Source organism: Ursus americanus, chromosome 9, assembly GCF_024610735.1.
Source record: "Ursus americanus isolate L20-20 chromosome 9, mUrsAme1.1.p, whole genome shotgun sequence".
In the NCBI taxonomy this organism is placed as follows: domain Eukaryota; kingdom Metazoa; phylum Chordata; class Mammalia; order Carnivora; family Ursidae; genus Ursus; species Ursus americanus.
The window spans coordinates 9,651,202-9,667,570 of NC_142135.1; the positions used below are offsets into that span (position 1 = coordinate 9,651,202).

Below are 16,369 nucleotides of genomic sequence, written 5' to 3' on the forward strand. Positions count from 1 at the left end.
CACCCAAAAACAAGCCGTAGAACGTTTATTTTCAAATGTCCTTTTTTTTTTTTCATAGGGAGATAAGAGTTGAGTCTGACCACTCAGAAAAAGGATGTGGAAATTCCATCCTGAGTTAGCACATACTGGCTCCGGGACATGCAAGTTCATTCGTTGTCCCGAGCCTCAGTGTCCTCATCTGTAAAACGGGGATTCTCATACCTCGTAAGGGGACTAGGAGCATTGAATGAGTTGGTACACGTTTCGAATCGTGTGGGAAGTCACTGGCACGCAGTAGACGCTTAATAGACATAGCTGCTCGTCGCACGTGCCTCGAGGTGCTGCTCCCTGAAGAAATGCTTGTCCCCTTCCCCACATTCCCTGTGTCCCTAGTCTTCCGGCCCCCAGAGAACAGGTCAGTGGGTGGCCCTGCACGAAGGGGCCTGGAGCAGGGCTTCGGTCAGGGCAGAAAGAGAAGCTGTTCCCGCCCAGCACCCCATGCAGCTCACGTCTCACTGTCTCTGAAGGGGCCTCTGTGAGAGCAAAGCCCACTCAGCTGCGCCCCGGCCAGACGGCTCTGCCACATCCCACCAGGATCCCTCCCAGCCCTCTTATGTTATTCATGACCCCACATGGGATCTGCGCGAGAGAGGCAAGAGGAACCTTGAAGGATTACTCTCTCTTGGCCTATCAGCAATATCATTTTTCTTTTTTAAATTTTAATTCGTAGTCTCAGCTCTTGCGTTTCCCAGCTCTGTGACCTTTGACAAACTATTTTCTCTCTCTGCCTCTGTTTCCTCGCCTATAAAAGAGAGAGAACACAGTCTTCACCTCCCTGGGCAGTTGGGAAATGAAAGGAGTCAACATCTGTAAGGGGCATCAAGCAGGGTCCGGCACTTACTAGGTGCTCTAAGTCGTAGTTACCGGTAAGGCTTGGAGACCGTCCCAGCCTCTACGTGGTACTGTCCTACCTGGCCTCACCTGGAAGAGGGGGGTGCTCCTCCTGCCTGCAGGGCCTTCTGGGGAGTTGTGACTTGTCGGGGAGAGAACACCACACACGCACACATGCACGGGCACACACACACGCACACCGTGTGTTTGCACTCACAAAGATTAAATCAGTTCCCAGGTTTTGCAGGTAGGAGCAGATACTGCTTACCCGAGTGCAGCTCCCACTCCAAGGCCCCTGGCTGGGACCTCAGTTCTAAGAGGTACAGCTCTTGCTCCCCACTGCCCTTGTGTCTAGGAGGCTTACACAGCCCACAGTAGGAACGGACACTAACCCACAGGCTTCTGTCTAAGCAAATGTTCGCAAATCAAGAACTCCTGCTCCTTGACCCAAAGGCAGCAGCTCCTGGGGTACCAGTTGTCTTCAGACCCCTCTCAGGTCCCAGCTTTCGCTTCCCAGAAAGCCCTTGCCGGGTTGTTTGTAGACTAGCACGAACACGTGTGCGGGGCTCCAAGGTAGGAAGTGCAAAATGACCCGTCGTTGTTAAGATGATGATTTGCAGGAACCCTCCTGCTTTCCCGTGGTATTTCCTGCCGACCGGAAAGAGCCACCCCCACCCTGGAAAAGCAGTGACGCCCACTTGCTTGTATCTCCCAGGTGCACGACATGGGAAAGAAACTGGACTTCCTGGTGGATATGCACCTGCAGCACATGGAACGGCTGCAGGTGCGCGTCACGGACTACTACCCGACCAAGGGGGCGTCCTCGCCAGCCGAGGTGGAAAAGCTGGAGGACCACAGAGATTCCGATCTGAAAACCATCATCTGCAATTATTCCGAGACGGGCCCCCCCGAGGCCCCCTACAGCTTCCACCAGCTGCCCCTCGACAAAGTCGGCCCCTATGGATTTTTTGCCCACGACCCAGTGAACCTGCCCCGAGGAGGACCCAGTTCTGGAAAGGTTCAAGCGACGCTTTCCTCCTCGGCAGCGACGTATGTGGAAAGGCCCACCGTCCTGCCTATCTTGACTCTGCTCGACTCCCGAGTAAGCTACCACTCCCAGGCTGAACTGCACGGCCCCTGCTCGGACCGAGTCTCCCCCCGGCAGAGAAGGAGCATCACGCGGGACAGTGACACGCCCCTGTCCCTGATGTCAGTCAACCACGAGGAGCTGGAGCGGTCTCCAAGTGGCTTCAGCATCTCCCAAGACAGAGACGATTACATGTTTGGCCCAAACGGGGGGTCGAGCTGGATGAGGGAGAAACGTTACCTCGCCGAGGGTGAGACAGACACGGACACGGACCCCTTCACCCCCAGTGGCTCCATGCCTCTGTCCTCCACAGGGGACGGGATTTCCGATTCAATATGGACCCCTCCCAACAAGCCCATTTAGAAGGGGTCGTGGGCTGAGTCCTCCTTGTAATGTAGACAGACTTTGTAGAGCTCACTTGCTCTCACACCCGACACTTGACGGTGAGACCACCAGTGGCTGATTCAAACACATGCATGTGCGTGGCGGCCCCCCGCCGGGCAGGGGCTTTTCACGGCCTTCCTCCTCCCCAGGTCACCACAGTGAAGCCGCTTCCTTTTAAGCATGGTTTGCATGACTTTACAATATATAAATGGTACCACTAATCTCTTCTAGGATACACATTTATCTGCTGTTCTTACTTTAAGTCATGATTGGACCAGGACGGGGAGAAATTATTGACGAGCTGTGCTATCTGTCCGTTTGGTTGGCTGCTTTGGGTTTTGGTTTGGTAAGCAGGGAACGTTCTTTAAGTTCTTTCTCGAACCCCTGCCCCTTTGTGTAAAGCAAATAGTTGGCGAACAAAAATGCATTGCCTGTCAATGAGGTGGCCGACTGAGCTAGAACGCTAGGAAAGGAACAAGACGGTCATCGCCTACCCAAAACCACGAATTTTTTTAAATTTTTTTTTTTTTCGGGAAAAGCTAGCAAAACCATCTAAAAGCTCTCGAAGGAATCTCACTTGGTCTGCCATTGTCTGTATCCTGCCTGTTCCCTCATCCCTGGTAATCCCAAGTGTAGCATTTTGAGGGAGTTATGAATTGGCGGGGAGAAAACACACACACAAGTTCAAATAGTTTCCAATTTATGTAGCCAAAGGTAATGAAATTTGTCAGAAGTAGGGTGCCCCTCTGGGCAGGAGCTAAGATCAGTGCCTTCAAAATGAGGTTTCAACTCGCATTCCTCCCCATGGTACTTGTACAAAATATCCATCTCAAATGAAAATTAGAAATCAGAAATTATCTGGTCCAAGCTCTCCTTTGTAAAAATGAGCAACCTTTGGCTCACGTAGAGACAAGCCCAGGGTCACCTCATCATCCCCTGGAGAGTTGGGACTCAAAGCCCAGTCAGCTGACTCGCTCCATGCCCTGGTCTCCTCCTACCACACCACTCTGCCCTTCACACAGTGGGACCCAGAAATTGCGCCAAGATACCTGGACTTTGTCGTGTGGCAAGCACCCACAACAAAATTTATCCAGCCAGAGGGGGCTGTTTGCTTTTACTGCAAAACGTGCTTGCTTGGAGCATTACATTTTAGATCTAGGGGAATAAAGCAAACACTTCAAGCAAGCAAGCGTCAACATTTATTAATATGCAAATGGGCAAAATTTTCAGAACCATCCAGTTTTACTCCTCCAGATTTTTTAAACCACACGTAGCCATAAGATTAGCCCAAGTGTAAGCGGACCCCCTGGAGAGCACTGCCCTAGTGAATAAGTATTAATATTAAGCACAAGCCATCCTCTGGCCTCTTATGAGGTGTCACTTCTTTCTGAAACACTTCGATGGAAAAGGTTCCTGCTAGGCTTAGGCAGGATTAGCTATATTACGACGCCAGACTATCACTGGCTCGCTCTTATCCTGCACCTAAGCACTGGTTGTGGATGGTTGCCATGGTGACCGTCAAGCTGATCAAAGGGCCTAACCATCTACACGCAAATGGCGCCGATGTTCTCCTCACAGTCTTATCAAGAGCTATGGCAGCTTGGCAGACATCTGGTTGCTGGTTTCATCACGACTTGATGCAGGAATCTTGTACTTTGTTGGAGGGAAGAACTACTTTCTCAGATCTTGGTTCCTTTCAACCCACATGTCAACAGGTACTGTGCAAAAGGCTCAGAGTACAACGGTGAGGAAGGTGTGGTCCCCGGCTTCAGAAATGCACAACCAAAGCCTGCTGTCTCTGGCCCAGGGCAGGCATCTTGAGAGGTAGATGGCATTTTACATGGAGAATCTCACAAATAGAGAGGTGTTGGCATTGCAGTCTAAGGTGGGAAATACACAAGAATGATTCCACAATTCAGACCTGAACCCTCCTCCCCTGTGGTTTGCCATTTGACCTTCTAGCAATCTGAAGGGCAAAGGGAATAGATCATATGCATGAAAGTGCCATTGGAGTTAATGACCTAAGAAACCCTATGTCCCTTCCTTAGGGCTTGGTTCTTGCTTCTGACCCTCTAGAATCTTCTACTACACGTGATTGAGCTACCTATCATCTAACATGTTACTATGTTTTTTTTATGTACATGGGTTATTTGGGACAAAACAAAAAAATGGAGAATGAATCAAACTCTCCACATATGCACCAGTTATTTTTACCTACCTTACTAATATGCTGGCAGAACTGACTGGCCTCAGTATCTTACCAACAGATGCATTTTCCAGGAACTCAGTGGCGTTCTCAGGTGGACAAGTGAGACTTTCTCATCCTCAAGCTAATCATAGTTACCGTGGATCCAAAGTTAGAGGACTTTCTTAGGTTCTTTGAAAAACCTACAAAGGATAAGAGCTTGTATTATTTCTTAAACCATTAAGAGGGCAGTCTAGCCTCCCTTGCTGGATCATAAGGCCAGGATGACAGGGATTGATTGGGTTTGTGTTGATTACCATCATGTCTCCAACAGGTAGTAAGCTGTCATTATCAGTGTGGACAAAGACAAAATACGTGATCATGAGTAACTAAATGATAAGACTTTTTAAAAGCTGTTCTTTCCCATCGAAGAAAAAGAGAAAAATGACCTTCTGGAATATTCTGCTTTGATAGCCCTTAAAAAAAAAAAAAAGCCCATTCCAGAAAAGCAAGCCAAACCTGTTCAAGTCACCTGCTCACAGACAACATCATCACGTGGCTGGCATTGATGAAGCAGAAACTCAAGGTGTAGGATTGAACTTAAGTTATGGGGAGAAACGACATGTGTTTCCACAAGGATCTTTCTGTCAGCCAAAAGAACAGCATGATGGAGACATCCAACAGGACTGGTTAATAATGTGACCCACGAACATCCTACATCAGATATACCAGTGGTCCTGAAGCTGGCAGTGGAAACTACAGTAATTTTAGCAGAATCCCATGGAATCATGACAAATTAATTCCATTGTAAAAACTAGGAATGGTTTCCTCAAATGGAAGTGTAATCCTATTAAAGGTGTTCGGTCTCTGTATCACAGTATGATACAGGAAAACTTGAAGAGGTCATTTTTTAGGAGGATCAAAATGAATGAAATAAAGCTATCTTCTAAATATTAGGTGAGAGGTGATCCTGCTGGGCTGAGAAGAATGTGCTCGAGATCAAGTGTGTGTTTTGACCATCAAACACCAGCACGCAAGCAAACATGAAAAGTTTAAGAAAAAAATTGTGGGAGGAAAAGAAAAAAAAAAAACATCAAGTTGAGAAAGTTCTATTCACTGACTACACTTTTTCTGGGAACTGAGAGCTTGGACTTAGTAGATACAACAATGATATAATGAAGCTCTAGTTTCAGTGAAAGAATCTTGAAAACCCCCAAGATATACTATAGTTCAAAATAGGCTCATTAGTTAATAATGAATGCATTATGCCTTCCCTGTTTTGTGCAGGGCAATTCCTAGACACTGTAAGTTGAAAGAATAATTACTTGTTGGAAATCCTAATATAGGATCTACTCGTAATTTGCAAGACCATTCTTCTAAATCCATGCCACTCTACTGAGAATGTAATAAAAACATTTGTTTGTTTATTCATTTATGAGATTTACCAAGCACCACTGTCTGCGAGGCACTGTGTCACACCCTGGAAATTCAGAGTTACGAAAACCACAGTTCCTGCCATCAAAAACGTAAGATTCTGGCGGCCTCACATATTGGAGGTCCCTTCAAACTATGTCTACCAGGAATGGAAAGTATCACATTTTATCCCTGAAGACAACTACGCAAGCTGTTCCTCACTTAGAATCCATGAGAGATTAAGCATAGAGGAAAGTGAGAGTAAGAATTCTCCACCAAAATGGTAAGGACCCCATCAGCTGAGGAAAGACTGGGTGGTTGAAAGAGGACTTTGAGTTTGGGTTCAGTACTTTGGGCTTTATAGCTCCAAATACGCTGTGTACAAAGTAGGTTCTAGAATATCTGAGAAGGTTCTTCGGGGAAAAACTAGCTTTCTTCTCCTCTCCAAATCCCTGCAGTGACTGAGTCCAGACAAGAAGCTGGGTTACTTCCATTTCATAGTGTTGGCCTAGACAGGCTTATGGTACAAGCCAAGACACAACATCTATTTCAAGAGAAAGGTATCACTCGGCCTGTAGGACTCTGCTAATCAAATTCTCCTGGAGCAAGAGAAGAAATCTGTTCAGTGGTCTAAAAAGTTGACTGCACTTTGGACAGTACTGACAAGCATACCCCCGGCTTTCCCCAGAAGATGCCACGCAGCTGGCCTTTGTTTTCTGTGAATATGCTCCCAAGGCACGTAGGACCATATGGATTTTCTTTGCTTTCTGAACCCCAGGCGTCTTTAGGAATTTACCTCATGTCCTCACTTGTCCTTGAAGCCTTGCTTATTTGGAGATGAACTTTTTAAAAGACTAGAAGTCCTTTCCTTGTATCCAAATCACTCAACGTTCCTGTGTTACTGATATTACACTATTCAAAACAGAGCCAACAGCCCCCTGAACAAATTCCCTAACCTGATGCCCAGGTGAGACCATGTTAGGGACCAAGCTATCTCCATAGCTTTAGTGTTTTGGGAAACCAGCAGTGGGAATCTCAAGAGACAGGAAGGACATAGACATGACCTGGATGAAAATTTGAGTTTCAGGACACTCGCAAGTGTTTGACTTTCCTGGTCTGTTTTGATTTTCAAATGAGACAATTGGTATATGTAAAGACCCCAGTACAGTGGTGGCTGGACACTGCCACATATGTTCTTTTTTAATACTGTGTGTGAACACCACTGCCTCAGTTGTAGGTATCATTTATGAACTCCAAATTTACCCCCAGAAAATCCTTTTCTTAGAAAAAGAGTGGTGGAAATGCCATCCTGATTCCAGCACTTTTATGGGGGCTTTTTTTTCAAAAAGTGCATCTCTATAAATGAAACAAGGAAGGGCAGGAATGCTTGGAATGAAGGTGGCAGGACTGTTGGGTTGCAGTGGCTGGGTTGTGGCAGTTCCACTGGACCCACAAGACCGCATGTTGCAGCATTCTCTCAAAGGAAGATCTGTAGGAGGCAAAGGTAAGTAGCAGGAACCATGAAATATGAAGGGACTAGTGGTTGCAGCGAGGAAAGTTAACTGTGCCATGATGTCTGTCAGACAACACCCTAGCAATGAATGGAGAACTTCCAGAAGAAAGAGTTCAAGCTCGCTCAAACTCTCCCTAGGGGGATTAGTTCCCAGCCTCCAACAACCTCAGCTTTGTTGCGCTGTAAGAAAATTGTGACTAGTAGCTTGCTTCATTGTCCTAGATGCAGGGAGATACAATTTCATTGATTCCTAGATGCTCAGAGCAAGAAGAAACCTTGATCACCAAGAACAACCACCTCTCTTCTTAGATCAGGAAGCAGAGGCTCAGCGTAAAGGGAATCACACTAGTCACCCAGTGGCTGAATGAGTGCTTGGGTGGCAGAGTGAATCAAGAACCCAGGTCTCCTAATTCCTGTTCCAGATTTTGGAGATCAAAAACTGACAGTCACATAGCAACCAAGAAGAAAACATTGTGTGTCAGCCCAGGAGATGAAGGAGGACTTCCTGGCCCACTCGAGAAACTGCTAAACAGACACATTGGTTGGAACTTATTCCCATCTCTGGAATATGATTGATTTCATGCCTTGAAAGACAGTGTTCCTTCTCCCCAAATCCTGTTGACCTCCGAAGGCCTGGCACAACCACTGCTCCCATGGGCAGGTGAGAAAAGGATTGAAGAACAACCTCATGGCCATGCAGGCACTCCTCTCCACTTCTCTGACCTTGCTACTTTGTCCCCTCCTTGTCCCACCAAGCCTGGACTGGTTCAGCTCTTTGGCCCATCGCTTGGACTTATTCAGCTCCAGAGCCATGCCTCGGGTGGTATCCTCATCTACATGCCAATCCTTTCACAGGATTTTGCCTTGGAAGAAAAGTTAGTGGGTTTGATTTTAGGAAATGGGATGGGATTTGGGGGGGGCTCAATATGACCCCAAGGCGTTAGTTCAACTAAGGTGTCACTTCGCAGTGGGATCTCTGGGTCTCATGCCTTGTTTCTCCTGCTTTGTCCAAGAGAATGCCCATCTTGGCTGGGTCACAACTGGTACTCTAGAGTTGTCACCAAAAGCTACAGAGAAGCAGACAGGATTCAGCTTAAGACACCTTATGTTTGTGTAACTGGGAAATTATTTTAGAAAGTAAACAGGCCTCCCTGTTGGCTCCAATGAGGATTAACATAGTTGGTTTCCACTTATGCTGTGCTTGGGACAGATTTGTCAGAATCTGGCAGGGCTCCCCAGTCGCCCTTGCTAAACCCCGTAGAAGGATGTGCCGATCTTCTGAGTCAGACTGAACCAGAAACTTCTAAGGCAAAGTCAGAAAGATGGCAGTCATTTTAGACTGTCATTCTACCTGTCTTCTTAGCCTCTAAATAGCCCTGTTCTGGGGAAATAAGTCAAAGTGGACTCTATACAAGAGTAACCTGAGTGTGACATAATTAACCAGTCAAAAGCCTGGCCTAGTGCTCAAGAATATATTTGTAATTCCTCTTCGATGTGTCAAATGGACTACAGTCTGATGCCTGAGAGGAATGAACAATGGGAACATGTTTTCTTCCCATGTCCCACTCTGCCCACAAGACAGGTCCGGGAAGGGGAGAGAAACTTACCCTAAGCTGTCTTTGTGAGTTGCATGGTATGTGATGGTTCTGTCTCTTGACTTCCTGCGGTCCTCACCACAATCCTGTGTGGGTGGTATTAATGTCTCCCTCACAGAGTTGAAGAAACTGAACCTGAGGGGGGAAATACCTCGCCAAAGGCCAGGCATTATAGAAGTGGAGCTGGGATTGTAACCAAAGCTCGTGTACCTTCAAAGATTATTCTCTCCCTATGGTGTCTCCCAGGTCAATGGAAGTGCTCCCACATCACACCCTACGGTCCTCCCCCATGCCTTGCCCTCCTATGCCCAGTGGACTTTATAGTAAAACAATCAGACCCATTGGTTTCCCAGAGGGGACCAACGTCAGCTGCTCCATTCAGCCAATCACTGGGTCCTAGCTGTCCCTTTGAGTGGGTTCACAATCCAGCTGTCAGTGGCAGAAAATAATGCCACATAAATTTTTCACCTTGTTCATGGTGGAATCCATTAGTTCTTGGAACTTGGTGTGGCTGCAGATAATCCCATTAAGTGCCGATCTTTCTCCGCCCCACATCCACCCACCCCGCCACCAGGATCTTCTGTCATTGATTTATCCAAACAAATTCAAATGTGGTTCCTGACTCTGGTCTTCTGTCTCTAGACTGGACCCTTATTTCAGGCCTTGGAAATCCTGCAAAGGCAGGTGAGTCTGCAAAAACATTCTTTGGGAGGCCAAACGCTCACAACAGTTGTGTTTCTCTTTCTCAATATTAAAAAGATCACAATTCTCCAGTGAGAAGTCAACCTGATCTGGTAATTGGGCCCTGTTTGCCCCCTGAATACTTTTCCAAGGGAAGGGAGAACAGCTCCACCCTCCATGTTCCTGTGAGGGTTAAGAATCCACGTGGGAGGACAACGTCCAAGAACGGTGGCAGCCGTGTTCCACACATCAGAGATCTTACTGCTGGAGACACGAGGCAGGCTCTGCCCCATGTTAAAAATCACATTAGAAAGATGGGCCTACTTCATCAGATCTGTCAATCATTTCCTGTTTTAAAGAGAAAAATGCTCTCCACGTTGCTTTCAATGGGATATGGCTATTCTTCCTTTTCTTTTGTTCTTTCTTTCTAATGTAGCAGTGATGGAAAACACCAGTATCTGCCGAGCGGATTGAGATTTCCAGTGACATGAATCCATTGTATTTGATTTTGGATTGTATTTTCTTTAATCCCCTTTAACGGCATAGAATTCTGGTGCCTTGCTCCCTGAATTTATCTCCATGCTACAAGTAGGCTTTCTTCACATTCTGGCTTACACGGGAACACAACTCTTCCACAAGTGGCCTTTAGTGCTCTTTATAATATGATTTCCTGTAATTTTTAAACTGTATGTGTAATTTCTATTCTGGCTCTGTCCAATATTTGAACAACTTTACTAGGTTGATTTCCATATATATTATGCAAACACTTCTTACCTGATTTTTTATGTTCTATCTTAAAACAAATACTGCACCACTTATTAATAAATAGACATTTCAATGATCATGGGGCAGAGTGATGTTTGCTTCCTGGACGACATGGAGTGGCAAGGCGGTCTGTTACTGGTTGTGGGAGGGAGTGAAAGAGGAGACGTGAGCATATTAATAAATGTGAAAAAAGAAGCAATTGAGTGGGAGAGGTGGAAGAGAATAAAGGCGCAAGAAAGAAACCGTGATTGACGGAGTAAAGAGTGAAACTCATAACCATGAAAAGTACATGATGTGGGTTGCACTCCTCCTCAGAAACAGCCACTATGCACAGGCTGGAAGTGTAGCATTTAGTGAAACATTATCAAATCATCGTAGTTTTAAGACATGATTACTCCCACTTTATAGATGAGGAACTTGAAGTCCGGAAACAGAAAGAGACCTGGCCAAGGTCAGATACTAATCAGTGGAAGAGTCACAATTGGAACCCAGGACCACCTACCCCCAACCCCAAGCCTCATGCTACTTCCTTTGTAGAAGGTTCACCTCCTAAGCCATGTGGGAGGAAGAACAAATGGGTGGCTCCGAGAGACTGTGGGGGAGGAAGTCAGGAAAGCTCACATCAGACTGCCTCTCTCTAGTGTCAGTAAGTAGGAAGGGATGTTTTCTCATGAGGAAGGAGTTGGCGTGGGAAACCCTGGGGAATTACTGAATATTTTGATGCCTTAGTTCATTATCTGGAAAGTGGGGAGTTTGAGTTGATGTCTGAAGGGAAGTCAGCAAAGGATCTAACACAGTAAATGTTCAGTGAGTGACAGTTTTTTACTTTATCCTGTGCCCGCATGTCAGGTTGCCTTAATTTGGGTTTCCAAAATAATAGAGACAAGATGGTGGGTACAGGGAGTTTATTTGGAAAGTAATTCCAGAAAACACAACTGAGAGTTCGGATTATGGAACAGGGAGGGAGACAAGCCAATGAAGAATGAGTTAATCCCTGGGCAACTGGGCTCAATTCCACCAGGAACCCTATGAGAACCTATGTAAAATGTACCAAAGGACTATTCCACCTTGAGACAGGAATCTGGGACATTCATCCACTGACATGCATTCTTCCTTGGTGGAGGGTTGCCTCGTGGGGTGCCTAATCCCCTACTCTGTCAGGTTTCCCTGTGCTACAGCAGAGCAAGCCCCAAAATGCCAAAACCCTAAGGCAGAGGAGCAGAGAGACATGGCCAATGGAGCTGCCGGCCGGCTGCAACCTGTTTAGCACAATAGCAGGTAAACTCAGAGGTGAGCAGAGGGGACACAGGGTGGGCTGACAGAAGCATCTGGTAAATGAGCCTGCTTGAAAACACTACATACACAAAGGCAAGCTAGGTTGCCACAATGCAATCTGTAAGTCAAAGGACAAAGTTGGCCAACACTGGGCAAGCTGGTCATGGTGTCCATGAACGTGATTCATTGTTAAAATTATACCTGTAGCCTCCAGGAACCAGGGTAGGTAACTGCTTTTCTTCTAGAAGGTTATCATCCAGTTCCAAGGTCCACATATGTCATCAGAAAGTCCTGTGGCTGACTTCACAGTTATAAGAAGAGCCTCCACTCTGCAAGGACCTACTCCTCCCCCAACAAAACTTACCCACCTCCGGTCTCACGCAGCTGTACGACAGAGAAAGAGCATGAAAATTATATCCCTGAGAAAATCTCTTTCAATCTACACAAATGGAGCAACAGCCCATTCATAGCCCAGCATCCCAGATACTCCTGGGAGCCAGGTATCATTCCTACTAATGTCAGCTCCCAACAATGAGCTTGGCCATCTAACTGTCATGGGACCCAGTGGCTTCCCCTCATTGAAGCCGTGTAAGGTGTCCCCCGTGAGAAAAGTCCAATTGTCCTTGGATCTTGCTTCCACATCAAGTATGAAAACATTCCCAGCAGTTCATCTTCTGGTTCTGGGCAGGTCAGTGTCAGGCCAGTGGAGGGCAAGGGAATTAGCAGAGGAAACAGGAGTAAGAGATGAAATTAGAGAAGCAGCAAGTCAGGTCATGAATGGCCTCCTGGGCATTATAAGGACATTTGCTTTCACTCAGAGTCAGATGGGAAGTCACTGCAGGGGTCTGAGTAGAGAGGTGACTAGACCTGATTTACACTAACAAAAGATTCTTCGGCCACTATATTGAGAATCCACTAACAAAAGCAAGGGCAGAAGCAGGGAGGTTCATCAGAGGCCACACCACATTAGTAATTATCTAGGTGAGAGCCAAGAGTGGCTTGGACCAGAGCGGCAGTGCCGGAAGTGGTAAGAAGTGTTTAGAATCTGGATATATTTGAAGAGTCAAAAAGGCAAGGTCTGCTGATGAATTGAATGTTAAGTGTGAAAGAAGCAGAAGGATCCAGGGTAAGTGTAAAATTCTTTAGTGAGTACCTGGAAGAATGAAGGTATCATCAACTGAGATAGGAGTAGATTAAGGAAGGGGCCGGTTTTGCAAGAAGGACATGAATTATATTTTTCTTTAAGTAGGCTCCATACCCAGCATGGAGCCCAATGAGGGGCTTGCACTCAAAACCCTGAGTTCAAGACCCAAACTGAGATCGAGAGTAGGACACTTAACCAATTGAGCCACCTAGGCGCTCCGAATTTGGCTTTTTACATGTTAAATTTGAGATGCACGTGGGGCATCTAGTGGAAACATTTTGTACGTGGTTGAGTGTGTAGTTAGGGAGATTCTTAGGGGCTGAGGCTGCATCTCTGTATCTGTCATCTATCTATTGATCAATTGACCAACAACATATAAATAACACGAGGCAAGATGACATCCCCGAGTGAGCAAGTGTAGAGAGAAGAAAGAATACATCCAAGGACTGTACCCGGCAAGGTCCAGCGGTCAGGGAGATGAGGGGTCCCAGCAGGGGAGGCTGAGCAGAGCAGTTGAAGAGAGAAGAAAAACAGGACGATGTGATGCTGGGGATGCCGAGAGCAGACCTGGTCTCAAGGAGCAAGGGGTCAACTGGTGGCTCCAAGTGCTACTGAAAAGTTGAGTGAGAGAAGGAATTGGCCATGTGGGGGTCATGGTGACCTTGACAAGGTCAGTCCTCCTGGGATGCTGGTCTGATGCCTGATGGGAGTGGCTTTGAGAGAGAGGCGGTGAACGGGGCTTCGAGTAGAGATAGCCCACAATGACCATTTCAGGAGTGCAGTTCCATGCATCCTGTATGTTCACACCGTTGGGCAGCCATCCCCCCATCTGCCTCCAGAACTCTTTTCATCTTGTAAAACGGAGACTCTGTCCCCATTAAACACTAACTCCCCATACCCCTTCCCCAGTCTGGCAATCCCCATTCTACTTTCTGTCTCTGTGATTGTGACCAGTCTAGAGACCTCATGAAAGCAGAATCATGCACTATTTGTCTTTTTTGTACTGTGTTTTTAAGTATCCGAAAATGAGGCTCAGAGAGGTTAAGCAGCTGACCAAGGCCACACAGCTTGCAAATCACAGAAGCCAGACCAGGGTTGTGGCTTTTGTTCCCCCTGCCTCAGCCAGAAGTGTTATTGTGAGCACAACAGGCATGTCTCACGGCAATCAGCCAAAAGTGCGGAAATGAGATCTTTCCAGGCAGATAATGGTAACAATGATCAAATGTTTGCCAGCAACCAGGTGCTGTAAGCTCTTTCCTTGTGACCCTTCAATCCCGATAACCTTCCGCGGAGGCTGCTGTCGTGATCTCCGTTTCACAGATGAAGAAAGTGAGTTGGAGGTAACTGATCTCCCCAGACTGAAATGTACAAGCCTGGAGAGCAAGCGATCTTCACCCGATCTTCACCCGGTTATTCAGAGCTGGGTCGCAACATGTGTTACTCCTGTAGGCAGGATTTGACCTCATCCTTCTCCAACAACATCCCCCACCTCTCCCACCTCCTGAGAGGGTTCCAGCCAGCCTGAACCACCTGCCTTTGCTACTTGCTCCCAGGCTGTGCTAACGTCCACGGTCTCTGTGCAGCTTCTGTCTCTGGCCACCACGTCAGCAGCACCTGGGGGCTCATCAGAAATGCAAATTCTCTGGCCCCAGTCAGACTAGACTGAAACTCTGGGGCCACGCCCAGCAATCTGGATTTTAATAAGCCCACCAGAAGATTCTTTTTTTTTTTTTTTAAGATTTTATCTCTTGGTTGGTTGGTTGGTTGGTTGGTTTTAGAGATGGAGGGAGGAGCAGAGGGAGAGGGCCAAGCAGACTCCACGCTGAGCAAAGGCCCAACATGGGGCTTGATCCCAGGACCCTGAGATCATGAGCTGAGCTGAAATCGAGTCAGGTCACTTAAACCACTGAACCACACGGGCACCCCCTCCAGAAGATTCTAATACACATCAAAGTCTGCAGAAACACTACTCTCCCCCACCCTTGAGCTCTGAAATGTTTATCCTGCAAGTGTCATTTAAAATCTTGGCCCTTCAGGAAGCTTTCCTTGACACACTTTAGATCAAGTGTGGTGGACTCTCTGGTGCTGTCACGCTCCTGTGTGTCCCTGCTCATGCTGTGTTGTAATCATCCATGACTCACAGACAGTGAGCTCCCTGGGGGTGAGGACCAAGAACTCTCCACTGCTGTGCCCCCAGTCCTTAGCATGACACCTGCCCTGAGGAGGAGCTCAAGGAACGCTGAGTGAGAAAGAGAAACCCAATGAGTCCCTTCCAGCATCTACATTCCAGGATTCATCTGAGATGCAGATTGAATAGGGCAGAGTAATAAATAAAAAGTGATAGGCCCAGGAAATAAAAAGGCTACTAGTAGGAGTCCTCTGAGAGCCGAATGAAAGACCAAGGGCAGAAAACAAACACTCGTGCACTCAGTCGTCAAAGTGCTGGGTGTCCCGTGTCTGTCAGACTCCAGGGTAGGGACTAAGGGTGCAGGACACTCGAAGTACAGGGGACCTGCCATGAAGGTATGCACAGCCTCCTGAGGGAGACAGACAAGCAAACAGATCACCCCCGTACAGCAGGCTAAGACAAACACGAATGCACTACCCTTAATGGGATGGGAGGTAATCCAAGAAGGCTTCCTGGTAGAGGGGATGTTGGAGGTGAAGATAAAGAGGATGAAGTGAGGCTCGATCCCAGAACCCCAAGATAGCTCAGCGGGGAGTCTGCTTGTCCCTCTCTCTCCCTCTGCCCCTCCCCGTGCTCGCTCATGCTCTCTCTCTCTCTCTTATATAGATAATAAAATCTTTGAAAAAAAGAAGAAAAAAGAGAAGAGGGAAAAAAAGGATGAGGTGAAGATTGGGGTGTGGGTAGATGAAAGGAGCAAGTAGCAGCCAAAGGCCTATTTTAAAAGCATGAATTAGATCATGTCTCTCTTTTGCTGAAACCCTCCCACAGCTGTTTCCAGCAGCTAAATTAAATCCCAGTCCCTCACCCTGGCCCCTAGGGCTTCCTAATTATTTACTAATATCTCATGTTGCTTTCTCCCTTGCTCCTAGCCTTCCAGCGAGAGCAAGACCCACGGGAAGGGGAGTGGCAGGAACGTGGTCGGAGTAAGAAGGCCAGGCTGTCTGCTGTTGGTGGAGCAGAACATCCGGGGATGACAGAGATAGGGGAGGGAGGGGGCGGTGTCTGATATTGGGGAACTCTGCGGGGGCCAGACTAGCACACCCAGGCTTCATCTGAGAGGGGATGAGGTGCTAGTGAAGGGGGAGTGACGTGGTCAGTTTTGTGGCCTGGGAAAATCACTCTGATTTTCGAAGGTGGCATTGCCCAACATGGTAGCCGCCAGCCATGGGTGACTGTTGAGCGTGTAAAATAAGACTGGTCCAAATTGAGAGATGCTGTAGGTGCAAATTACACCCCAGCTTTTGAAGACTTGGTACAGAAAAATCTTAT

The 16,369-nt window shown here is 47.2% G+C and overlaps 1 protein-coding gene across 1 annotated transcript in view; it reads left to right on the plus strand.

The window, feature by feature from the left end:
- KCNQ3 (potassium voltage-gated channel subfamily Q member 3) overlaps nt 1-10,572 on the plus strand; it is a 127,478-nt gene extending 116,906 nt beyond the window's left edge. Inside the window, exon 15 of the mRNA XM_087864890.1 lies at nt 1,586-10,572. Within this exon, the coding sequence (XP_087721016.1) occupies nt 1,586-2,320 (735 nt within the window). The 3' untranslated portion in view covers nt 2,321-10,572. The remainder of the gene's footprint in view (nt 1-1,585) is intronic.
- The last annotated feature ends 5,797 nt before the right edge of the window (nt 10,573-16,369 follow it).